Raw genomic sequence first — 27246 nt, 5'->3', positions numbered from 1 at the left:
TGGTGAGTTGTTAGTAGTAGTAGTAGTAGTTTATTCAGTCTAATTTGCATATGTGCGTTATATAAGTTGTGAAATAATAATTTTTGTTCATTTTAAGTTTCAACTTCGCTCTTTACTTTTATCAGAAAAACTTCCAAATATCATGGTTGCTTTTCTGACAATGCACCCTCTCAATTCTCTACGGTTACTCCTTCTACACCAAGTGGCCGATGGAATATAACAACAATACATGGGAGATGTGTCACTTTTATGTGACTTACAGTTACTGTGTTGCCTATGAAATGTAGTTTCTTGGTATTGTTTGCCATAAACTATAAAATTGATTATAAGAATTTATAAATAGTGGTGATAGTGAAGAAATGGGGGGAGGGTCATTCAAACTAAGTTGGAGAGAAACATAAATGAATGCGATACACATATCATAAATGATATCAGATATTTTAAGCGATATCTGTAGAAAAGTTAGTTAATAGGATATAAGGGGTTTTGTCCTTTGCCAAAGAGCATATGCAAGTAGGAGCCTTCGGGCCTGTAACCAACCCCCTCGACCTCTTATATTTTACGCATGGTTCATTAGCATTTCGTTTTAAACCAAAAGCCCCCTCCCTCTTGAGATCAGAACATAATTCAGAATATGCGCCTTTAGGAAATTGAAAGTCCTGTGATAGAAAGACTTAATATCCCTTGCGACTAGTTCATGAATCAAATATACCAGTCTTATTTTTAATTCATGTTTTTCCTACTTGTCTAGGAGGAAGAATGAAGCATTCTTGGCGCACTCTCTCCAGAATCCCTTTAAATATTTCCGAGCTGAAAAACTAAGTTTACGGAGTTTTAAGACAGTTATGCTTCAAAGTAAAGCCAAAATGAAGCTGAGTAAGAACAGGCGGAATTTGAAAATATACAGAATATTTGGAATATTTTTTTTTTTCGTCTTTGAGGCATCCAAAAATCAATAAATCTAATTTTGAACGGCTAGGGGAGTTAGAACGACCCCGCCCTTTAGTGTCGCAAGAAATCACTTTGTGATGTATTTTATGTTTCCTGCACAACTCAAAACGTTTTTTTTTTTCTAGCCTTTAAAACAATATCAGACCAATATCAAGTTTATAATAGGCTATTAACTAAAAAGGAGTTGAAGCTTACCCAATTTTGTTTTTTTAGACGTTGCATTAAAAAAGAAAGGCCACTGATTTGTTTAATCACTAAGCTTTAAAAAAAAAAAATGCCGTTTCGTTCGAAGATCACGCGGTATAAAAATGAGGGGCCGCCAAATTCCAGAAATGATGTATACCAGGTGGCCCGTGTCAAGCGTTGCCAGTGTTTTAAGCATAGCATAGCCGTGTTACACGTGGCAGAACTGAGCGACACAGATGGCGCTCGAAGATGTTCACCAGGTGGCGGAAAGTGGGCAACCCCTAGTAAAAAAGTGGGTTTTAATTTCACTGCCTCATTCCCGTAACGCGTCTTCGTGAGTCAATGATAATATTCGTTATTTCTGGAGAGACGAATGACTCCTCTCTTTTAAACCAAGAGAAACAAGCATCAAATACCCTGACGGGGGCCCAATTGGTTTTTTATGGTGAAATTATGAGCGAGTAAAGGGATTGCAAGTAAAGTCAGAAAACATTTTTACAAGTGAATCTCTGTTTCTCTGTGGTGTTCCCTTAAAACCTGTCATGCACAGAGAGAACTGTGAATCATTGTGATTTTAGGCTTGTTTCGGGCACATAAAACTGTTTATGAAAGAAAAAGGCCGGCCTAGGAAGTGAGTTTCTCTAGTCCTAATGTAATCAATGAATTGACAAGAAGCCCCCCCCCCCCACCCATTCTAGCAGTGTCAGCAGCTTTCTCGTTTGAAGGAAAATACTTTGGGTATGATACCCTTGAGTTCCCAGAGATCCTGCAGACGACTGTACAAGGGAAAATCCGTTCAAGTCTGTAAATGTGTCAACTAAGGAGGCGAAAAATATATGGGATGGGGTAGGAGAGAAGATTTGTATATTTTACTTATTTGTGTTGTGTGTTTATGAACACTGTCTTATATGGCTTTGTTTTGCTTATAGTATATTATTATTATTTTATACTAAAACACCGCTTTCTGGCACTGCAGGGCAAAGACAGTGTGCTCTAGCTTCTCATTATCAGCTGAAGGAAAAATTATCTAGAAACCACCATCAACCTTTCTGTAGTTCGCTGTTGGTGTCTCTTGGACGTTAGACCGGTGCCCCTAACCTGAACTAACCATTTTTATTACCTACTAAACTCCCATATTGTTCAAATCTTTTAAAATCATTTCCTCGAAACCAAAGACAGGAATGTCTAGTTCTGGTGATTTAACATCTATGACCATTTTCCCCTTGTTACTAACCAAGAAATGGTTTCCATATCAACGGGACTAGTAATTCCAGAACTTTTCCGGAAGGCTGAGGAATTCTATTGTATTCACTAGTCCGAATAAACAGCTTCCGGTGGATAGACATAAAAACGTGTTAGGAATACTAAATTTTAGGCTATTTGCTTCATTTCTGATGACCTAGCAGAAGAGTATAAAATTTTTAAGAATTCTTGAGACTGAAGTATTTCCGCCGCCGTCAACTTAATGACAAGGGTTGAAAACTGCCTCGATAAAAATTAATAGCCTAACGACTGGGGTTAAAACTGCCTACAAAGATAGATCAAGATATTAAATAAATGGAGTTTGCATAGGCGTCAAATAGAGGGGAACCATAGCCCCCCCCCCACCGGATTTTACTATCCCCCTTAAATTTTGAAAAATATCTTTATTGGTATTTACATTGCAAATAAATCGAGAAAAACAAAACCGCCCTTCTTAGATTTTAAAAATACCTTTTTTGTGTGTATCTTCAATAAAAAAAAATGAAAAAAAACCCTTTCCCATCCCGCTTCACTCTTTTGAACTAAACTTCCCCAAAGCGAAAAGTTATGTTTTGGTAGATGCTACTGTTCGTCTCCTTTTTTTACCTTGACTCATGAAACGTATTTTATTTCGGCTTTATCTTGCTTAATACAGGGGCCCACCTCAACTAGATGCGCAAGAAAAGTGACTTTAGTGCCATTTCCATTCAGAAAAAGCGACAAAATGACTATTCAGAGGCATTCAGAACAGAGGCACAGGCACTGCACAGGTCCTGGTCACTACTTTTTTCTTATATTTTGCCTCCAGGATGATCCTCCAGTTTGGCTGTGGACGAGGAGGGTAAAATCCTAATATTTTATTCATTTATTTTTTCACATAATTCATTATAAGAAGCAAATAGCGAGAAAATAAATAACGAGGTTGTACTGCTGCCCTGTTCCTGTGCAGATCTCCTGTGCAGAAACCGCTCCTGTGCGGATCTCATTATTGTATTACGAATGACGTTAGAAGAGACAAACAAGTGGAGACAGAAGCTATACCTAGTTTCATAAACTTTGAGAAAGCATTTAACTCTGTCCATCAAGATACAGTCTGGAAAATCCTCTAGTGCTACTGTGTCCCTGACAAACTCGTAAGGCTAATTATGGCCCAGTACAAGAGCACAGAGTGTTGTATACAGATGAGTAAAGGACAATTAAGGCATTTCAGGATCGTCTCTGGAGTAAAGCAAGGACATGTCCTGTCCCCTTTTCTCTTCATACTGGTGATGAATTACATCCTCCGAGGATGCAAAAACAACGGAATCCCAATCAGAAACGAAAAGAGGATTGCAGATATAGACTTCTCAGACGACATTAGTCTCCTCGAATCAGACAAGCAGAAACCCCAACAGTTTTTGGATGTTGTGAGAAAAAATGCACTTCAGTTTGGCCTCAAGATAAATGCATCAAAAACTAAAAGTATGGGTGTCATGGGATCCCCCCTCAACATAAAGTGCGGCAACGAGGATGTGGAGCCGGTTGTTCAGTTTAAATATCTGGGAAGCACAGTAGAAAACACAAGGGCAAAAGACGAAGAGATCAATTCTTATATCAAACAGGCTAGATGCTCGTTTACCAGAATTAAACAGATTTAGCGCTCACAAAAGTTTTGAACCTGGCTAAGACTTCCGAGTCTTCAACAGTAATGTCCTCCCAGTTATGCTGTATAGAAGCGAATGCTAGAAGTTAAATCAGCGTCATGAGAAGAGACTACAAGCGTTTGAGAGCAATTGTCTGCGAAGAATCCTCAACATAAACTGGACACAACACGTCTCGAACCAGACAATCCGTCAAATTACTGTGCAACCTCTTGTCATTGACATCAGGACCCTAAGATCAAGTACTTGGGGACATGTTGTACGAATGAAAGACGACCGAACACCGAAGTCCATCCTCCAGTGGCAACCAACGGGAACGCGGCGAAGGGGAAAACTAAAGAACACACAACACCAAACATACCAGAGGGACATTCTCAACGTGAATACGTTCATACAATCCCACTGGGTAGACGTTTTGGCAGGAGCCCATTTGAGGGATGACTGGCGTTTCTTCGTCGATGTCCTGGGTGCCTTGGGAGGCACAGGAGGATCTAAGGTAAGGTACTACTGCAGTACAACCTCACAAATCTTGGTTACCTAATAAAGGGCAAATCCCAGCCAATAATAAAAGAGAGTAAAAATATGCTTAAAAAACTCTTTTTCCTGGTTATAATCAAATATTATTCAGAATAGAATCTGATTCAAGAGTGGTAACAGTTAGCCACATCCAACAAAACAGTGTATAGGAATTACGAAAATAAGCTTTCAGGATTTTCGAAAGAGCCTTAAATTCCTCAAAAATGGGTCTGACTCAAAAATAGTACAACTGACCATCTACAGCTAAGAACCTGGATATCCGGGTTTACAACCCCCCCCCCCTCGCAAAAGTCACCTTTGAAACAAGCATACAATCTATTCTACAATATAAAAATTCTCTTTGTCCATAAAATTCTTTTTTAAAAGCCAGTTTTCCAATTTTCAGCAACTGAACACTGACACAAAATTATGCGGGGGAATAACAAAAAATTCACAATTTTCGACTAGGTAGTGCATCTTTCATCCATTTTACGACTGAGAAATTTTGGGGTGAATAAAAGGTTTGAGAACATACTTGTATTTGTTTTATGTCGCTAAGTGTATTTTTCACTATGTTCACTTCTTCGATGCACATTTCAGAAAAGCAAGCAATCTTAAAAAACAAAATGAGCATTTTATTAGGCCGTGAAGAGGCAAACCTTCAGAGCTTATCATTAAGGGTTCTCATTTTCTTCTTTTTACTTTAATGTCATTGTCAGAGGCATTTTTAATGGATCATTCGACCATTCTGAACAAAATAGTCCCCTCAAAATATGATCCGATATCATCAGGCTTATGGGGCCAGACAGTAGAAAAAGAGGTGAGGGCTGGTTACGCTTCAATCACTTTTGACATTTAAAAGGAGAAATTACTAATTTTCCATCGAATGACCCCTCCCAGGTTTCTATGAAGACCCTTTCCATATGAAGTGGCGGGGGAAAAATAAATAAATAAAAATAGGACATGGATGGCGCGTGGATTTTTAGGCTACACTAGGCAGCGCTACAGCGTTGTCTCTGATACGGTATCCTTGGTGAATGTGTAAGGTTAGGAGTCAACCAAGTAATCTAAGGCTAAAACCTAAAAACTGGACATGGTCAGACTACTAAAACGGTCATATGCTCGTAGTAAAACGCTACCTCACGGAATAGAAGACTTTGACGTCCAGTAAAACAAGATGTACGACTGGAGTAATACAAGTTGGTAAATTTAGTGGAGATCCTTGTTCAAACAATTTAAGAGGGCCATCATGGCAAAGTAGTAGTCTCACTGGTCCTCTACATATACGTCTATGCCGATCCTCAAATTATTCCTTCAATCTAATTCAAAACTGTAAGTAGTCCGAAGCCTGACGAAGCTCTCCTGCTTTATTGGAATTAGTTATAGGAATATTTAGTGGAGGCCACTGACGTGGTTTTAAACATGCCTAGTAACCAAATGCATAGGAACAGTTTTGGTTAAACTGTACATATCAAGGTGTAGAGAATATATAGTAAAGAGCGAACTAATCAATAACACACAAAAATAAAAATACACAAAATACGAAAAATATAGGTTAATTGCTTTTATAATCGATTAATTGTAATGTGAAGAAAATAGGAGTTTTCAGAGCAAACTAAGAACTCCTCAAAAATGCCAAATGGCTGGGATGGATCAAAGTACAGTTGGAATTATCATAAATTTATCGCATTCGAACGTGTCAGACTGGGCCTCCAAATCCCCTAGCTTTATAGTTCACGAGTAAAAGCACTTGTATACAGAGGGAGGAGGATGGACTCCCCCAGGATCCTTTGACGGCCCTCGTAAAAAATATGCTTTTGAAGAGAAAATTTTGTTGGGTAAATCCAAAAACAGTTGCCAAAAACTAGGCAAAAATTTAAAGCCCCCGAATCATACGAATACCTTCCTCGACCACTAGTTTTGATTACCTTCGCATTGGAATGTTTACTCTTTTCTTGTTTAAATATTTTCCTAGCCCCTAATTCAGTACAAGGGTGTCTTTGACAAATAACTGACAGTTGAATGATCCAAGATCCTAAAAGATAAAAAGTTGAAGGGGCGGTCGATCTCTGGAACAAAGTATTTTTTATCAAGAAGGTAAAATTACAAATAACAAATAAAATACGACAGGCTGAGGGATGGTGGTTAAACAGCTCATGCCTACCCCCACCCTCCAGAATCTCAGATCGTTTTATGATGTTTACTAAAACTTCTTATAAAACAGCCTCGTTCGTTTTTTGGTTTATACCCCCTACACCAAAATGGGTACTTTTCAATTAGCTGATACCCATGCGATATATTGTTTACGGAAGATTCTAAAGGAAGCTTTTCAAGCGGGTATCTTTCAACAGAGAAGTGCATTAGAGTATTGCAAACCGTGGTTTGTTGCAAACCTGCTTTTAAAATATTTAAACCTTAATTTTGGGGATTTATGGGGGGAAAGGTACCTAGGTTAGGTTTGCTTACGTTTTAATATATGATATGCTTTACGCTCCACCTCCCTAATGTGCAAATATATAGCCCAAATTTGTTTCTAAACTATTATATTTTCATCATATTTTGTTTTATTTCATTAGCATTAACAAAACTTTACTTCCCGCGTAGGTACCAGCTAATTAAAAAGTACCCCAAACTGCCTGCATTTATGCTTAATCCTTGCATTCATGCTTAAATACCCATTACCATATGTCAAATACTGAGAAAATTATGGTACTTTGGGAGGCCCTTAAGCAAGTGATTCACCGAACTACCATTCTTTTGTTTGATTTTGTCTTTTTAGTTGCACAAGTATTCAAGTCCTGTCATTATCATTGAAACAAGGGCCTGGGGGTTTATTGTAAGATATATCAACCTATTCATCTAAAAACATGGAGCCAATGCCTATCGTTAAAGGCTTCTGCCATGGATGAAATGATCATAATTTGAATAGCCATAGTCCAATTCTGTTTAGAGAATGACCTGCAGAGTAAGATTTAAAATATTTAAAAACTTCTTAGCTTTTGTTCCATGGCGCTTAAACAATATACAATCCTTATTTCTCTCCCATAGACTGTTGCCAAATTCAAATCAAAATTGAAAACAGCATCATAAGAACATTTTATAATATGATTATAGTTTTATTGGAAAGAAGAATGAACTTAGAAAAAATATTTTCTTTTTTTCTTACAAAAATCTTAGTTTGAAAGTTACTGATAGGATCGGTACGAAAATTGGACAGCAATACTGCAAATTTATTTAAGGGGGGTTGCCATCTGTGTTTTCACAACATTCGAAGATAGGACACCCATTAATTTTTATTGAGCCGGAAATAATCGTACCCCTGAGATCAGTGGGATGTCATTAAACTTGCAGGACTTTGTAATATAAATAATCTAATCGCTATCAGCAGCATATGGTGAATATCAAGCATACACGTTTTAAGCTGAATAATATAGTCTTGTAGGCAATTTACTTTCCACCACCTTTCAAGGAATATATGGCCTCTCCTGAAAGCTCTAACCGCAGGGTTGCCACCCCTAGTGATTTGTCACTATTTCTAGTGATTTTTTATATTGCCTAAACAAAAAAATCACTAAATCAGCACAACAATTACTAGATTACTGAAGAAAATCACTAAATTAATCAAAAAATCACTGTAATCTAGTGTTTTTTTTACCGGGTGGCAACCCTGTCTACGCGCCTGCACAGTATCTTTGCCTCTAGCATAGATAAATGGCCGTATGAGTGGATAGGGGGTCAAATCCTAGATTAAGCTACAGCTTTGAGAATCTCAAAATCAAAATAATACTGTCAGCCAAATACAAGCTTTTTTCAATGTTGCTGGGGTCGATGATACTCCTTTACCTTCATAAAATTTGTTTATCAAATCTACGCTGAAAACCCCAAAACATCACGAAATATTTAGATCAGCTACCTAACCCCACCCCCTCTCTCATATTTCTTAATAGAGCTAGCTACAAACTATATTTTAGAGGAAAAGGAAGAGGAAAATAAAATGAGGATCCTGCTTATAATGGCTAAGGACTTCCTCTTGTTCCCACTTTCAATATTTGCCCATATGAATCCTCTGGAGGCCAAAATAGCTATGACTAAATTTACATTTTTCTTGAGAACCTTGCGTTAAACTATCGGTACTTGATTAACTCTTAATTACTCCGATTCAAAACGATATTTTCTAAAATAGGAATAAACACCAAAAAACAACAAAAAATAAATGTTGGCACTCAAAAATCAAATTCCCAAGAACACAAGCAAAGACCGTAAATCTCTGAATGTTGTTTTAGCAGCTGCAATAGATGGCCCATATTAAAAGGTCGTATACAGCAGATGGCGGAACCCACGTTTACGCCATGTGTGCCGTGATAAGCACCAATCCAAGATGTACATCAGGCGGCAAAAAATTGAAGACTCCTTGAGAATAATTACTACTACTACAAACAAGTCACTGCCAAACCAAGTCGCCTGAGACCAACACAGTTACGGAAGTTCCTCCTCCATCTAAATCTATTCAAAGCCTCACTCTTTACACCCTCCCAGAAAATCCTAATTTCCCTTAAATCTTTCCTTAAGACCTCCTCCCACCCATTTGGAACGACCTGCTTTTCGTTCGGTCCGATTTGGTTGACTGACAAGGAAAATATTTGGCAATCTGTCATCCTGTATCTGCAGAACGAGCCCTAGCCATCTCAACCTTTCTCTCATTATAAACCTATAAAGCGGGATTGAACCACGTTTACCGTGCAGCTCACTGCTTGAAATACGGTCAGTCAGAGTGACTTACTCGCTTTAACGTTAATTTTTAAATCTATTCTTGCACCGTGAACTCTCAAGACCAGTAAAAACTCATTCATTTTGCAAACATTTTCATCCAGGACGGTCAAATCATCAGCATAACCTAAATCTAGGAGAGTTTTACTTCTCCATTTGATTCTGGGCTCTCCCGTAGTCTTTACTGTGCTCTGTAAGACAAGGTACATCAAAGTGATCCATATAAACGGGGATAGGACACAACCCTGCTTTACTCGTGATTCAATATGAAACCAGCTACTAACCTCATTTCCTACCTTAATCGCACCAATTTTTTTCGTATATAGTATTATTCACTTAAATGTATTTATCTGGTATACCATACTATGATAGAACCTTCACTTAATCTCTTCTACATGCTGAACCAAATGCTTGCTTATAATCAATAAAACTACAGAATAAAGGGGTCTGATGACACAGACACTTCTCAATTATTACTCAAAGAGTAAAATTTCGGTCGACGCAACCTCTTCCCTTCCTAAAATCACACTGTTCCTCTCTGAAAACTCTAACCACGGCATCTCAAAGTCTAAAAAGTATCATCACACTGAGTAATTTGCTTCCAACAGCAACCCAGCTAATGCCTCTATAATTATCACCCTCACTCTCATTACCTTTTTTATACAAGGGTTTGATTAGTTTTCCTAAAATCACTAGGTACTTCCTTTTTTCAACAATCTAAATCATAACCTTCAGTAAATTATCTCTAACTTCACAACCACCATATTTAAAGAATCCATTTACCACACTATCAGCACTTGGAGCCTTATTACTTTTTTAATCGTTTTAGTAGTTTCGCTAATTCATCCACACAAAATAAGTATTTGTTCACTTTCAAAGCGTCACAAACTTTTTCTTTCTTTTTTACATCTTTTCCTGTAACTTTATCAAAGTTTAGCACATTTTCAAAATGTTCCGCCCATCTCTCCTTAACTCTTTCCCTGTCACTAATTGTGGCCCTGCTCCTATCTTTAAGAGGGACAAGTCCAAGTTGCCTGCCGTCATGGAAAAAGTGGGTGGCACAGTAGCAATGCTACTTGGCAGTTTTCATGGCCTAGTGAAACTTGTTGGCAAATTTGGCAGCTTTTAGATTTCTGTCGAATTCTGATACTGGCAGCTTTGGAACTTTTTCCATACCTGGATGACTGTTCCCTCTCAGTTTTTAGCATGCCAGTACGGTCTTTTACTATTGTGTCGTCTGGCTGCATCTTCTACATCTTCAGCAATTTTACCAATGGCCTACACTTCACACCTCCCTAGTTCATATTTTAATGTTTTCTCGATTTTCCTTACATTCCTTTTATTTTCATATGATCTACCGCTCAAATATTTCTTGTACAAGCCATTCTTCTTCTCTTCTAAACTTAAAGAATTTTCACTAATTCTAACTTTTTCTAAATTTTCTTACTTTCTGATTTTCTATTTTTCTTACTTTCTAATTTACTTTCTTACTTTCTAAATTTTCTAACTTTGTCTAAATTCTAAATTTTAACTTTTTCTTTAACTTTAACTTTAACTAATTCTAACTTTTCTAGCTCTATTTCTAACTTCCCTTTCTACGACACCATCTGACTTCACAAAATATTGCGTAAAATTATTCCATCCATCTTTTACATTTTCAAATTTTAGAGTCTCCAGTTTAGTATTCAACTGTTCCTGGAAAATGTCTCTCAAAGTCCCATCCTGGAGTCTCTCAGCATCAAAACCCTTCCTAAATTTTAGCTTTGATATTATTCTAGACACTACTAACTGGTATACCTTCTAACTTCTATATTAAACCAGATATCTTCTCAGTTTGTGATTTATCTCTGTGTGTGATTGAATGTGTAATTTACCAAATATTATTTGAAATGATTTTAGAAACTATGTAATAATGGTAGGAAACATGATTTTCTCATTAGTAGAAACACCCTGGATACGAGCATTCTAAAGTAAGAATTTTATTGTTTTAGCGTTTTTTAGTAGTTTTTAGCTGTTCTTTGGGTTATATATGGGACCATCAGGGGGATAAGTGCATTTGCGATTGAATTGATCACGAGTAGTATGTCATCTTGTACCTATGTCAGTTATGGAATCTCGAAAACATTGACCATTCTGCCTTCTGAATGATTCAAGTCAGTGTGGCATGCCCTCCTATGGTACCTTCTAAATGAGTTCCTATATTTCGGGTCACTGGTATTGAGTTTTTTTTTTACAAAACTCAAAAATACGTGAAAATACATAAAGCCAAAGATCATTACCAAACAAAAATCAAAAGTTGCAGTAACCTTCTAAATCTACATAGGTAAATCAATAAATAGCACATGAGATATCAAGGCTCTAATGATGAAACAGATTATGAGGCTTAAATTATTACTTTTTAATAGGGATCGTGAATTGACTGACTCAATTTTTCCTACTTCGGGGGGGGGGGGATTTAAAAGAATTGGAAAATTACCTACCTATTTTTGTACTTCATGTTCAGCTAGTCTACAAATCATATGCACTATTTATCAATTAAAGTATATGGATCTAAATAAAATACTGTTATATATTTACAAGCATTATTGAATGAAATGCCGTCGCTCTATTCATATGGAATAGTATAATTCATTCATGAGATTAAGATGTTCGGCCCGACTTCTTTTGGCAATTTTTCAACTCAACATAACTCCAGGCAGGGGCGTCCTGAGACTCGTTTTATTCGGGGGGTGATGTTCGTAAGTTTTACCGAATTGCTACCTGATCTATGCCGAATTTTTTGCAGAAATCAAGAAGTGTGTTACATTTTGGCCGATTTTTCGAAATTTCTGCCAAATTTTTCGCCTATGGTGAAAATTTTACTCACTACCAAAACAATGTGGGGGGGGGCCGCCCCCTCGGGACTCCCCTGACACCGGGTCCATGGTAGCATTGAAAACCCTATCTCCTATCCAGCATCTTTTACATGCAGAAAGGCCCAGACCTCTATTTGTCAAAACACTAGTAGATTCAAAAAATACACATTTCTTTACAAATAACCCATGGAAACATGAATACTTAAAAATGAGGCATGTACTAAATGAGCCAGATTACACCCTTTACCCAGAAGAAGGAATTGCCCCTATGAATGTCCAACAGGATTCGTAGAAAATAATTTATTAGGCAATGGGAGGGGAGTATTTCAACTCTACAGGGAAATGAATTGTAATGAACACGGGCATTTTAGATGAAAAGAATGGAACTATAATAAAAGAAACCAAATCTAGATTTACCTCTGGAATTTGTGTGTATTGAGTTCAGGCAAATTAGAAATGTGGCTGTAGAGATAAGGTGCGCTTTATTGCAGAAGCTCATAGCATATGGGGACTGTATAGCCTACAATCTGGCCACTGTATAAGGTGTATGGATTCATCCTGGGAGGGTGGAGGGTGGGTCAAATTAAGAGACAAAGAGCAGACAAATTATACGAATCAAAAATAAAATCTTGAGGTTTTAAATGTAGTATGGGCGCCAAAAAACCACCCCCCTCTTTGGCTAATCACGTTCCTAAAAATCTTACTAGAAGCTCTGAAACGATTTTGACCACACTCCATGTATTACATGATGCTTGAAGATGAGATATCATAAAGTATTAACAAAACAGATGTACAGCAGCTATCACAGCTATGACTTTACAGCAGTGTAAAGCCATACCACCTTTTAAAGTGAACCCACGCTGTCTATAATTAGGTTGAAGAATAACTTTCAGAAAAAGTAAACTTTCCACGAGGTTTAGACACGCTTTCACATAACGAGGGGGTATACCATTTAATCATTCCAAGAAAATACATATTTTGTCAACTCAAAAAACCCTCCCCCCCCCCCATGGAAAATAATTACTTATACTGTGCACCTACTCAATTGAATAAATTACCATGAAGAACTGAGTATTCTATTTCTACTTATATAATAGCCACCTTCAATCTCTAAACAATATCCAAAGACTGCCCCCCCCAGATATTTCTAACCCCATCCTCCTACATGAGAACCTTCTATTTTCATTGCTTTTTTTTTAATTTACCTTAAAATTTTTCGTCGATCGTTTGGATGTAAAACAGATGCTGATTTTTCATCAACTGATTCCAAGAGCTTTATCAAAAACTCGTTACTTAGCTCCTTTGTGGTTTCTTCAGTAAAAGGCGTATCCTCAAATCCATCAATCTTCCATAGCTTGCTCTCTCCCACTTTGCAATCCTAAAAATCACAATCTTTTATCTCACTTATATCACAACCCACCATTTTTTCACTTTTTTTACTTGCACTTTTAGAATAAAATGAGCTTTTCTCTTTTATGCTTACACTTATTCCTCTTTTCCTTTCTAAGGCATCACTTTCATCACTGATTAGCTGATTCCAAAGGACAGATTCCACGTAGTAATTGGTCCCTCCGACTATGATTGGGGATTTCCCGGCATTCAAAAGTGTATCTACCTGTGTACAACTTAAGGAAAATAGCTTAAGAAACCTGAAATTTCTCCACTTTGAAAAGAAATCTAGTCAGTACTGTCTAATAACTAGTCTATGTATATACCAGGGAATAGAGATTATATGCAGGTTGAGGTGGGGGTGGGAGATTTCTAATGGCAAAGAAATACTAATCTTACTACAGCAAAGTTTAAACACAATTTTTACAAAGAAGATTTCAAGGATTATTTCTATGCTCTCCTCTAAGGTTGTTAGTGGACGCCCCTCTATAGTAATTTATAAAAGAAATCATTTAAATCTGAAAAAATCAAGTCATTAGGCTTTGCCTTTAACATGTACTTTTGGATCGTTATTACCTGCTTAGGTAGTTCGCCCTTACACCCAAGGCCGTACCCAGGGTTTTTTTCGGAGGGGGTTTTACTCAAAAAAAATTTCGGGGGAGGGGAAGAGGGTTCAAACCCCCCTAACACCCCCTCTGGGTACAGCCTTGCTTACACCAGACAAGGACTTCCGAGAAATACATCTGTTTTCTATTATATGAAAAGGCCAGTGGCCTAATATTTATCCTCAGCAAAGGTGGCAAAAAATCTTAAAGAAATCAGGAGCCAAGCATGTGGCAGCTACTACATTTAAAAAAAAAAACTAAAGGAATCTTGTGACTTGCATATATCTTTGGCTCTGTACACTATCGTGGGTGCTGTAAATCACAACTTATTTGGAAGATAATATAGGCACCCCCCCCCCCTCCCCATACACACACAGAAAAGTGACACGCTTATGAATGCATAATCTCAATAAAGGATACGATTGGTAGAGCAGCATTCCTGAAGTCAATGACAGTAAACTGCTTCAGCGGATCCACACAGCTTATCAAGTGATGTTTAACAGATCTAATTTCTTCCTTAGTCACTTTGTTGGTGATTGTGTCAAGATGCGTGTAAACCTGAAAATGGATTATTATTAGAATTCAAAAAAATATGATTTAGGACTCTTGAAAAAAGAAGAGATGTTGGGGACCAGTCCTTAGAAGGCTTTTCCTGTAAGATTTCTGGGAGAAAGGATTAATTTCTTCAACCTTAAGTTTTAAATGTGTACATCTTTATGTTATCTTGGAATAGTCTAGCCATTGTGTACACAAACAACTGGGTCCGACGTTTCCAACGTTCAAACCTCAATTTCATGTAATTTTAGATCAGCTACCTACCCTAGAAACCTAACGCCCCTACCCCTCGCCGCCTATCTCTTATTTTTTTTAGAGAGCAAAATACAAAATATATTTTAAAGGACACAGGAAAGGAAAATAGAATGATCATCCCAAAAATCATAGCTAAGGATTGCCCCCTGTTCCCAATCTGCGTCCCACTATAAGTATTTCTATGAGTTGTCTGGAAGTGAAATCTTTTAGCTTTGTATTACTACTACTACTAACAACTCACCGCAGCACCAAGCCGCCTACGGCCAACACAGCTACGCACGATCCTCCTCCACCCCAATCTATTCAAAGCCTCCCTTTTTACACCCGCCCACGAAGTTCCCAATTTCCTTTAAATCTTTCTTTATGACGTCCTCCCACCCCAGACGGGGACGACCTGCTTTCCGTTTAGCCCTAGATGGTTGGCCGAAAAGAACAATCTTCGGCAATCTGTCATCCTTCATCCATACAATGTGCCCTAGCCACCTCACCTTTCTTTCATTATAGCCCTAGAGAGCGGTATTGAACCACATTTTGTATAGCCTATTGTTTGAAATACAGTCAGTCAGCCGGGTACCCAGAACAATCCGTAGGGAATTTCTCTGGAAAACATCTAGCAAATCTCCATCCACTTTTTGGAGTGCCCATGCTTCAAAGCCACATTTAACCACTGTCATCACTGTAGCTTCCAATATTCTAATCTTGGTTTGCAGACTTATCTTCCTATTCTTCCAGACTTTTTTTTAACTGTGAAAAAACACCCTGAGCCTTGGCTATTCTATTTTTAACATCTTCACTGCTCCCACCATCTTTACTAATAATACTACCAAGGTAAGTGAAGCTGCCCACCTGATCAATCTTTTGATTACCCAAAGTCACCTTTTCAGCATCACTTATTCCTAGCCTTAGTGACTTAGTCTTCCTAACATTAATTTTCAAACCAATTTTAGCACCCTGAACCCGCAAAACCTCTAAAACCTCATTGATTTTGCTCATACTTTCATCTAGGATTCTTAAATCATCAGCATAATCCAAGTCCAGAAGACTTTTTCCTCCCCATTTGATTCCGTGGTCTCCCATTGCCTTTCCTGTGCTCCTTAAAACAAAGTCCATCAAAATAATCCATATAAAGGGGGATAGAACACAGCCCTGCTTAACTCCTGATTTAATACAAAACCAGCAGCTAACCTCATTTCCTACCTTAACTGCAGCATTGTTATTCTTGTATATAGCACTAATCACTTTAATGTATTTGTCTGGTATACCATACAAGGATAAAACCTTTACTAAAGCCCTTCTATTAACAGAATCAAACGCTTGCTCGTAATCTATAAAACTGAGGACCAAAGGTGTTTGAAACTCAGGCACTTCTCAATTATTAGCCTAAGAGTGAAAATTTGGTTGACACATCCTCTACCTTTTCTAAAACTGCACTGCTCTTCTCTTAAAACTTTGTCTACAGCATCTCTCAGTCTAAAAATTATCACATTACTGAGCAATTTAGTACTTACAGGGACCAGACTGATTTCCCGATAAATGTCACACTCAGTTAAATCCCCTGTCTGTTAAAGTGACTTAATTAGGACTTTTCTAAAATTGTTTGGCACTTCCCTGTTTTCAAAAATAATATTTATAATCTTCAGCAACTTACTTCTAACCACAGAGCCACCATATTTAAGAAACTCATTTACCACACAATAAGTACCTAGGGACTTATTATTTTTTATTCCTTTTAATACTGTCGCTAATTCCTCCTCACAAAAGAAATCTTCCTTCACATCCAAGGTATTACAAACTTTTTTCTTATTCCTCTATATTTTTTACTGCAACTCTCTTGGTTAAGCAAGTTCTCAAAATGTTTGGCCCATCTCTCTTTAGTTTTTTCCTTATCGCTAATTGCAACCCCATTCCTATCTTTGACTGGGCAAAGTCCAGATAGACCACTCCCTCTCAATTTATTAACATGCCCTTACACTATTTCTCTGTTGTGCGATCTAGCTGCATCTTCCAGATCCTTAGAAATTTTATCCATGGCCTTCACTTCACACCAACTTACTTCATGCTTTGCTGCTTTCTCTACTTTCTTTTTGTTTCTTTTATTGTCGTACGATCTTTCACTCAGATAATTCTTGTACAAGTCCTTTCTCCTTTCTATTAAACATAAAGCTTTTCACTCATATTCTTAGCTGCAGTTCTAGCTTTCTTCCCTAATGCACATTCAGCAACTTCACAAGTTATTTTTCTAAAATTATTCCAACCATCTTCCACATTATCAAATTTTAAACTCTGAAGTTTAGCATTCAACTATTCCTGGAAAGTTTCACTCAAATTCTCATCCTGGAGTCTACCAACATCATAACTTCCCAGGAGGTAGTTACCCTTCCCATATTTCAGTTTTAAATTAACCCTTGACAGTACTAGATGGTGATCTTTACTTTTAACATCAATAACAGCACTCCTATATACCCTAGTATTTTGTATTGATCCTGCCAGTCTTTGGTTTACTATAACATAAACAATAAGGTTCGCTGTTGCATAAAGATGATTATATTCACAGGTTTGGTCATTATATCAAGATGTTGTAAACCTTAAAAATAAACTGATATTATACATAAAAATATATTATTTGGCACTCTTGCAAAAAGAAGCCAGATGTTGGGGACCTACCTCCCCTCAAAAGGCTTCCCCACTAATCCTTTCTGGGAGACTGGATTAGTTTCTCCAGTCCTAGAGGTATGTTATGCCACACTACTTGTGTGGATCCAACAGATATCAAGTTCTCTGTTGACGCTGGAATTACCACCCTAGCACACAGACATGCAAGAGATGGTGAGATAAATACATATAAACTAATAAATTGGCTTTATAATGTTTTTTGTACATCTCAGTTAAAGAGAAAAAAAAGGACCTATAAGCCTAGCAAGTTCAGCAGTTCAGTTCAAGGAAGGTATTATTGTTAATACTATTCCTAATTCAAAACCAGTCCTGGGAGAAAACTTCGCCCTCTTCCTGCTTTCAGGCATGTATCCTGATATTCCTTTTTGATTATACAAGACATTTCTAAATTCCGTCCTTGTCCTCAGTATAGTTCCAAAAGATAAGATAATATGCTATTCTTGCATGCTCTCTTGATCTAGATCCTAGTACCACCTAGGCTAACCTTAGAGTGGTATAAAATGACTCTTAGATGTTAAAACTTGACCCCTCTTAAAACAAAAGCATAATTTTGGCCAAGTAATCCAACCCACTCCTAAAAATTATAAGATCTTGCAAGAGATGTGAAACATTAAAGTTGAGAGAGTCTAGGTTAATGTTGACATCCTACTAATGTACCATTTCTGCTTCTCAACAGAATACCCTTATTTCTGCAACTTCTTTACATTTTGCAAATAACTTTTAAGATATTATTTCCAAACTTCTTACTTCTTAGGTCTGAGACAAAGATTATTTTTTGATTTTTCAAAATACTGTTTCTAATGTGTATTGATTTTTGACATTGTGGATTTGGATTATAAAAAATTCCCATTCAAAATTCCATTTTGACATGGGCAATATTATAGATTAGGGGCCCCTCAGAAGGAAACATTTTATATTAGATATAACTAATTTTTAATACTATACTGATTATGCATGATAAAATGAAAATAATTTGTAAAGGAGAAAAAATAAGGATGATTCCAGCTAGTGAAAAAAGAAGAATAATATGCATATATTTTGGTTGAGACCTCTGGTCCAACTGTCCTCAGTGAACAAAAGTAAAGAAAAAGTAGAAAATGCAGATAAAAGTCCTAAATTCAAAATAGTAACAAAATCAGCCTTAAAAACAAAACACTAAATTAAAAGAGATCCTCTCAAAGCAACAGTGGGGGGGCATCATCCTTTCACCATTGTTTTGAGAGGCTGTCCTTTAATTTAAAACTTTATTTTGTCCTTAGGAATTTATCCATATTTTTTATTCTTTTATTACCATTAATGACAATAATAATTTATTTACGCCCTCTATACATACATGGATGTACACAGAGGAGTATATGAAATAAATGAGAAGAATCCTCAGTGCACCTTTGTCCACTGAGGATGGTTGAGCAGATTTCTTGACTGGAATATCTGCATATTATTCTTCTTTTCACTGGCTAGAATATCTTCATTTTTAGTCTGTTGTCTATTTCTATAATGTAGATACAATATTTTAGAAAATTATGTTTTAGCAGACAACATTATCATTTGTTAATACATAGAACTTGTGGAGCTGGAAACTACATTTATGGCATAATTTTTAAACAGACCAAAGAATGCAGAAGAATTGGGCTACATTTGTGAAAGAAAATTTTTGTGGCACAAACGAAGAGTGCCAGTTCCTGATACAAAATGCAGGTAAGCTAGATATTTCAAAGCCCAGATTCCAGAAAAGAGAGGAGAGCCCTAGCTTCATCTCCTGTTATTGCTTTGGTAAGTAGGCTTCTTTGTCAACCATGACACTTAGAACCTGAATTACTTAATCCATGCTAAACTTTTTCAAATCTTATACCATAGCAGACATATTCCACTAGTTTTTGTGCTCCAAGTGTTGTCTTTCCACTTTCTCATTTTTGCTTTCAAGGAGTCTTCAAGATGTGCAACCAAGCAGGAAAGTGTTTTGGGGAACCTTGCAAAAACTGCCCCTATGACCAAGAGGCCATTTAACTTACAGGATCTTCATTGACTTTGGGGAAACATCCCTGTTATGGCCCTCTCTAGATGGCTTGGCTCTACGTGGCTAGATGGTTTCTCTGATACTTGGCTGTTTGAAATTCTGCAATTTAAACTGTGGGTAAGGGTCTCCCCAGAGTGTATGGCCAGCAGAGCCTTGGCACAACATCAACTACAGAGGAGTGTGCAAGATTTGAAAGAAATCCTAAATAATTCTGAAAACCATTGTAAGAGAATCATAAATACTTACTTATCTCACTTTGAGGTTGCACTGTTTTACTTTACCAAGTCCCTGGCCTTTTAATGGATGAATGAATAGCCTGTCTTATATACTGCCATAACATTTTAAAATAGAAAACAGTCTATCATTTTACAACAGCAAAGAAAATAGCAGCATTACAAAGAAGGGGTAGGGTGAAAGTTAAGCACTGCACCTTCGGGAATAAGATAAGTAAGAATTTGCAATTTTTTTAGAACAGCTTAGTTTTCAGAACTTTTTAGGGTTTCCTTCAAATGGTCCAGACATCCACTGTATGGCTAATATGGGAGTAAAGTTCATTTGTGACGCAAATGGATGTTATATTTAAATTGAGGATGCAATTCTTGATGGTCCCATCATCTTAAGCATTGCTGTTAAGCTATAGATGTTTTAATTTGTTGAAATAACATAGTTAGCCTAGTTTTATAAGTAGGCCTAGCCTAGCCTAATAATCTCAATTGTACAAAATGTATCTTAAACTTGGAATAAAATAACTAATATGACTTAAAATAATACCTAAGCATTAGGGTCAATATCCACCAAATCATATTATTGAGTTAGGACTAAAGTGAATACACGATTTGATTCCTTTTTTTATGCTGATTATTGATATAATAAGCATCTCTATCGTAAATTAATTTCAGCCCCCTCCCCCCAATATATGCCAATTCCGGGTTAGGTTCGGTATAGCCGATATACAGGGGGGGGGCTGAAATTCATTTCTGTTAGAAATGCTTATTATATTTATAATCAGCATAAAAAAGGCATTGAATGGTGTATTCACTTTATTCTTAACTCAATAAAATGATTTTGTAGATATTGACCAGAATTAGAACTGTAATTCTTTTTGAGAATAGGCCAACACTCAAAACAAAATTAGGCCTGCAGAGAAATTTATTTAGTAAAATTCTACTTTAGCTACTTTTGGCTATCTTGGAAACCCCAAAGTTAAAACAGTAGGCTAGCCTGGGCTAGACCTGTCTTTTATGCAATTTCATAAGGAAAGGAGAAGTAGGCTAGGGATAGGCTAGGTACAGGGACAAATCTCCAGCATTTTTATTGGGGGGGGGGGCAAGAGGGGTCCATATCTAGATAGTCAAAGGGCATGGTATGTATATTTTTTCTCTGCATTATTAGGGGGGCAACTTCTCCCCCCTGCCACCTCCAAACGACACCCCTGGATAGATAGGATCTTTAGAACATATCCCAACAGATAATTAGGTTCTGAACTGATAAGTGGAAGTTTCATTTTCCTAACTCAACTATGCTACTTTTCAAGTTGAATAATTTCAGAGAATTTGTCAAGAGGGGAATCCCCTACATCAAAAATATTTTCTTTTGGAAAGATTCCCAAACAGAAAGTCTAGTTTTACAAAGTGATAGGCCTAAATTCTATTAAATTTTTTGACTATTTAGACAAGTCAACCAGAGAATGGTAGGCTAACCTAGGCCTTGTCTGCCCTCTTCAAACTAGGCTACCTGCATAGAATCAGCACTGATAACCTCTGTGCCTAATTTTTCAGCTATTTCAACAGCCAGCTTAGATTTCCCCGCTCCTGTTACTCCCAAAACTGCAATCACTGGGTTCACATTTTTGTTTCTTATAACTTTATTCATGCTTTGAAAACACCTCAGAAATTCACCACGCTTTTAAATTTGTTGCTGTTGAGTTGAAAATAAAAAGACGCAGAAAGTTTAAACTTTTGACACAAGCACTCAGCTTTTATCAAAGACTGTTAGGACGAGCTGTGCGTAGAAAAATATATGCGGGTCTAAATAATAATTTTGAAACAAGGTTTTATTTTTAGTCTACAGTGTGTGTAATAAGCATTGGTCTAAAATGCGCAAATTGGATCAAACAAGGCAAGGCAGCCTCCAGAATTTTTTTCAATTTTTTTCTGAATACTTAACGTTTTGCCCATTTGGTATATAGATTTAATGGTTTTCCCCCTCAGAAAGAAACACTAAAATTCTGAAAACTTCTTTTAAAAATTCATATCATTCCTGAAAATGCGTCATTTTACTTTCCTTTCCCCCTAATGGTCAAATATATAGCTCAAATCACATATTGGTACTTATGTATAATAGCGACCCCACTTTTGTTCATCATCGGTTGTGAAACCGGTATCTCTGTGTGCACTCGCGGATATTAAGGAAGGTTGAAAAAAGGCAAATTACGTGGAAACTATGAGAAATCATAGAAAAAATGAATCACGATGCTTCAGAGTAGAAGGATAAACCCAAAGGCCCTCCTCTTCTCTCCTGAGTGCATACCTTGTCAATCAGAAAAGGATTAATGCGAGTGATGTAGTAACTACTAACTGTTTAAGCAGGTGGCGGTGGCACCTTTTTTCCTGTCTTTCTCTTGAATAAAAAGAGAAATTGTACTTCTTATGAAGTTGAAACCTAAAACAGCAACGCAAAACAAACTGGATGTTTGAAAGAGGCACTTCAACAATTAAGAATAGGATGAAAAATAAATTGAATTTGGTATTTTATTGGTGTTCAATTTTATTTGGTATTAATTTGGTGGGCAGCTGCCCCCCCCATAGACCTTCAAATTTACATTAGATATGGCTGAAAAAGCAGATAGTTTGGAAAAAGCAGTTGATAAAACTCCATCACACTATCGACTGGCCCCCCCCCCCCTATTCAATATGCTGCCTAATCCTGCCTATGCCCATGCCTACACCCCCTTCAAACTGATTCAGAAACGGGTCTATGGCAGCGAATAGACGATCAGCTAGGGAGGGAAGGGGATAAACCTGTCCTCATTTCGTCAGAACTTAATTTGAAACTCATTCTGAGGATTTCATACCATCAGCTTTCTACGGTGCTAATGTAGCCACCTTCTCCCCTTTAGTCGCCCATGTGCAACTAATTCAGTTGCAATAGGATGAAGGGCTATGCGTTCCGTCAGTTTTTTTTTTATTTTTTTTTTCAGTCGGTTAAATTCTTTAAGAAGGCTCTGTATTTCCATAGACCTTTTCACAAATTTTCAAATATGCTTGAAATTTACTTTAATCTTTAAGAAGAAGAATTTTTTATTTGTGCTCTAAAATTGGACAACAATATCTGGCTACGTGTAGTTTGACATTGCGACAGCTATTATTAAAAAATGACTAGTTATCTTCCAATAACACCCAATTTAATTAATATAGTATATCAATTTAAATTTTCCAAGGATATCCTAGCTTAATTTCACAATGTTCTGTTATTCTTCTTGAAAACGACGACCAAAATTGAGGATTATATGGATGGGTCTGTAAGTAAGGCATGGCCAGACATGCAAGCAGGAATTATTCGGGACGCCTTTACAGAGGGGGGGGGGAGTAACTCTCCATAACAGTAAATAAAAAGCTGATTATGTTTCAATTATGGAGGAGATTATATCATTCATGAGGTTATAGGCAAATAGGCCAGGAGAACCTCAACCGCAGATGCTAGCTTGAACCTCGATTCTATTAATTCTGGCAGCCTCTTTGTAAAACCACACTGAAAAAAAAAATGAAAATTCTCGCCAGTTAAGTAAAAACAAAGAAAAAAATATATAAATAACTAAGAAAACAAGACACGGGGGTGATTCTCAGCCAGTTGAAAAAAGCGAAAAGACAAAGTAGATAAGCCAGCAACGACCTTCGCGAAGCCGTCCGCAGGGCTCAACACAAAAAAAATGAAAAAAATAAATGAATAAATAAATAAATGAATGAAAATACTTTTTGAAGGGAACTGCAACAAGACAGAGGAAATCTGTCGTTTTATACTTCACTTCAAAAGTTTACTCAATTTTTTGTGTGTGTATATATAAATTATATATATTTTTTTACCTAAACGACATGTATAGCCAATGCGGTCTTTGAAGTTGCTGAAATCCTCATCCACATTTTTGCACTTGCAACCCCCTCCTCCCACCAAGACCAAATCCAAGGGTATATCCCTCATTATTGTCAAAAAAAACATATCATATTAACATGATATATCAAAGAAATATAATCTTTGCGCGATAAGCTAAGAATAAACATGTGTGTGTAAATAATTATCAGCTGTTCTCAAATCCATATTCTGTAGAAATTTCTGACCTAGACAACATTTTGGTTGATATGAGAGCCTCTGATACGGTGTTGACAAATAGGTTTTCTTTCTGAGCAACAGGTTCTTATGGTGTCATTAATCAACACTCTTTCTAATAAAATGAGATTAAATGGTCTCTGATTACAGCGGGACTTGAGAAAAAATTACTTATTTGTTTCATTGCAAAAAAAAATGTTTTATGACCAAGGTTATATAAACAAACAAGATCTGTTTAATAGTTTCCAAGGAAATTATTTAAGGATAATATTAGGTACTCTTTTGATTAACCGTATATCAAACAGTAATCTTTACGAAAAATGTAGTTCGATCTCATTTTCTAGGGCTATCATGAAATAAAACTTAAGATAACTAGTCCACGTTTACCGATAAAGGATGCATTTAACTTTATTTTTTCCAAAACTGTATTTGCTACCACTACCCATGCTGTCAAGAGGTGCCTCTATAAACGGAGTAGTTGGCAGGTCCCTCTACAAAGGGGATGCATAAAATTAGGTGACCAAAGAAAAAGGGATCTTGAATCAGTGCAAGTCTGAGTCAGTGCCAAAAAGAACTAAGTCCAAGCTGCGGAGGGACTCAGGTCAAAAATCCTGACTTGGGGGCAAAACCGAACTAAATCTTAATTCGGTGCGAAAACAAGCCATATCATGACTCAATGCAACAATGAGTGAAGTCCAGCTGATTCACGTCTTTTAATTTTTGCATTAATTCAGGTTTTTTTGGTCGGTGGAGTAGTCATTAGATCCTCTACAAATGGGATTCATAGAACGAATTGACAATGTTGGAAAAAATCGAAACCTCCCCAAAGAAAAAGTGAACTTGAATCATTGCAAGTCTGAATCAGTGCCAAAATGAGCTAACTCCGAGCTGCAGACAAACTCGGCTCAAAAATCCTGATTCGGCACAAAATCCAACTAAATCTTGACTCGGTATTAAAAGACGCCAATTCTTGACTCAGTGCAAAAATAAAGCGAAGTCCAGCTGATTCAGGACTTGTACTTTTGCACTAATTCAAGTATCCTGGTAAATGGAGCAGTCTTCAGATCTCCTACGAAGGGGAACTATAAAATTAATTCACAATATTCCAAAACGATAAATAAAAGTTCAAAAAGGGATAAAATCCTTTTAATAGACAGTGATGATGATAACAGTGATAGAAATTCACAAAAATACCAGATATTTCGGTCACATATACAGTGACCGTCATCAGTAGTAAGTTTTACTACTGAAGACGTTCACTGTAGATGTGACAGAAATATGCTGTATTTTTTTGAATTTCTATGACTGTTATCATCATCACTGTCTATTAAAAGGATTTTATTCCTATTTGAACTTTTATCTATCGTCAAGGAAAGGCAGTGTGGTCTCCGAAATTATCTAATATTCCCAAAAAATTGGACCTCCCTGAAGAAAAAGGGATCTCGAATCCCTGGAAGACCTGAATCAGTGCCTAAAAGGGCTGAGTCCAAGCTGCGGACAGAATTGGAGCAAAAGTCACCAACTGATCCTGGACTTGCACATTATGTAATGATTCAGCTGCCTTGATAAATGGAGAAGTCTTCAGCTTCCATACAAACAGGAGACATAGAATTAGTTGACGATTATACTTTAAAAAAACGGGGCCTCCACAAAGGAAAAAGGGATTTTGAATGATGAAACTATGATTAGGCTGAGGTATAGGTTCTTGAAATACCTTTCACCTATTTATCTTGTCAAAAAGTGTATACAGGTTTGGGAAATTGCACCTCTACCCCCAGATTCCAAAAACGCCTTTTTTGGGTATTTTACATGATAAAAATCAAAATATGAAATTACCCTTATCACTAGATTTTAAAATACTTTTTTGCGTCTTAGTTTAAAAAAAAATGATGAAAAGTTGTTACCACCCGTTCCCATATTTTTGTGAATTCGCACCTCCGGATTCGAAGTCGCTGCAAAAAGAGAAAACCAGGTGATAGAGGCGGTTTCAAGAACAGTAAAGGAAAAACATGGTAGGTATTTCTCACTAGTTCACTTTTGAACTAATCTTCGATTACTTACTTGTACTTGTGGCGGGAATCAGGCGTTTCCTCCTCGCCTGGCATCGATGATCTTGGAGACCTTATTGGACCATGTTGAGCGATCTTCTGCCAGCTGCTCTGCAAAAGCGAGCCACTGAGTTGACCATCTGTGTCCAAACTTTCTGAAACCCCCGATAGGTTCATGGTCTGACTTGGCCAGGTTCCACCAGTTCTTCCTCTGTCCTCCTTGCGTCTCTTCCAGGAGCTAATAGGCTCGACTAGAAGTATTTGACGAGGCAGGTACTCTGGCGGCTTCCGTAATACATGGCCCAACCATTTCAAACGGCATTCTTTAATAGTGAGCGCAACATCTCTCTGAATATTGCACATTCGACGTAGATCCGCGTTGGAGATACGGTCACGTAGCTGTATTCAGAGAATTCTTCGGCTACAGGTATGCTCAAACACCTTCAGTGTATTCTCATGCTGTAGTTTTACCGACCATGTTTCGCATCCGTAAAGGAGAACGGTGCGGACTAGTGCCATGTAGATTCGAACTTTGGTTCGGACACTGATTTCGCGGTGATTCCATAAGGGTTTCCGAAGGGAGGCAAAGACTGTCTGCGCTTTCTGTATTATCTGTTGGATATCATCGTCGGAAGATCCGTCAGTACATATCTGGGAACCTAGGTATGTGAAACGGTTCACTTTTTCCAGCTGAACTTGATTGACAGTTAGTGTGAATGGTCCTGTGTCGTGGTTAATAGCCATGAATTTTGTTTTCTCTGTGCTGACTTTCAAGCCGATCAGGTCTGCCCAGGCCACCACGTTGTCAAGCATGTTTTGAGCTTCTACGGAGTCTGACAGGAGGCCAACATCATCCACATAATCGAGGTCAGTCAGTGAAAGATTTTTTCCGATCTGAACTCCTGGATAGGACGACAGTGCATTTTCAAGCACCCAATCGACGCAGTAATTGAACAGAGTCGGAGAGAGGGCGCACCCTTGTTTTACTCCGAACTCAACCAGGAATTCTTCAGTTTCTTCGCCATAGACTCGAACTCGGCTCACTGACGCGTCATAGTATGCCTTCATCAGTTCAACAAACTTCAGCGGCATTCCGTCATTCTCTAGGATCTTCCAAAGTTTCTGGCGAGTGACAGAGTCGAAGGCGGCAATGAAGTCCAGGAACATCAAGATCTGGGGTAGATTGTACCTTTCAAACTGCTGGATAATGAGGTGAAAAACGAA

The 27246-nt window shown here is 37.4% G+C and overlaps 1 protein-coding gene across 1 annotated transcript in view; it reads right to left on the bottom strand.

The window, feature by feature from the left end:
• The window catches only part of LOC148946513 (tRNA dimethylallyltransferase), a 296612-nt gene extending 275059 nt beyond the window's left edge, over positions 1 to 21553 (bottom strand). Inside the window, exons 1-4 of the mRNA XM_089097399.1 lie at positions 21386 to 21553; positions 14572 to 14709; positions 13641 to 13772; positions 13363 to 13535 (exon numbers count right to left, since the gene is read on the bottom strand). Coding sequence (XP_088953525.1) covers positions 13363 to 13535; positions 13641 to 13772; positions 14572 to 14709; positions 21386 to 21523 — 581 coding nt within the window. The 5' untranslated portion in view covers positions 21524 to 21553. The remainder of the gene's footprint in view (positions 1 to 13362; positions 13536 to 13640; positions 13773 to 14571; positions 14710 to 21385) is intronic.
• Between the last annotated feature and the right edge of the window lie 5693 nt (positions 21554 to 27246).

The sequence above is a fragment of the Artemia sp. Qi Xiang Cuo genome, chromosome 11 (assembly GCF_049724085.1).
Source record: "Artemia sp. Qi Xiang Cuo chromosome 11, ASM4972408v1, whole genome shotgun sequence".
Lineage (NCBI taxonomy): Eukaryota > Metazoa > Arthropoda > Branchiopoda > Anostraca > Artemiidae > Artemia > Artemia sp. Qi Xiang Cuo.
The sequence above is the reverse complement of the archived record's forward strand: the minus strand, read 5'-3'. Positions and strand labels throughout refer to the sequence as shown.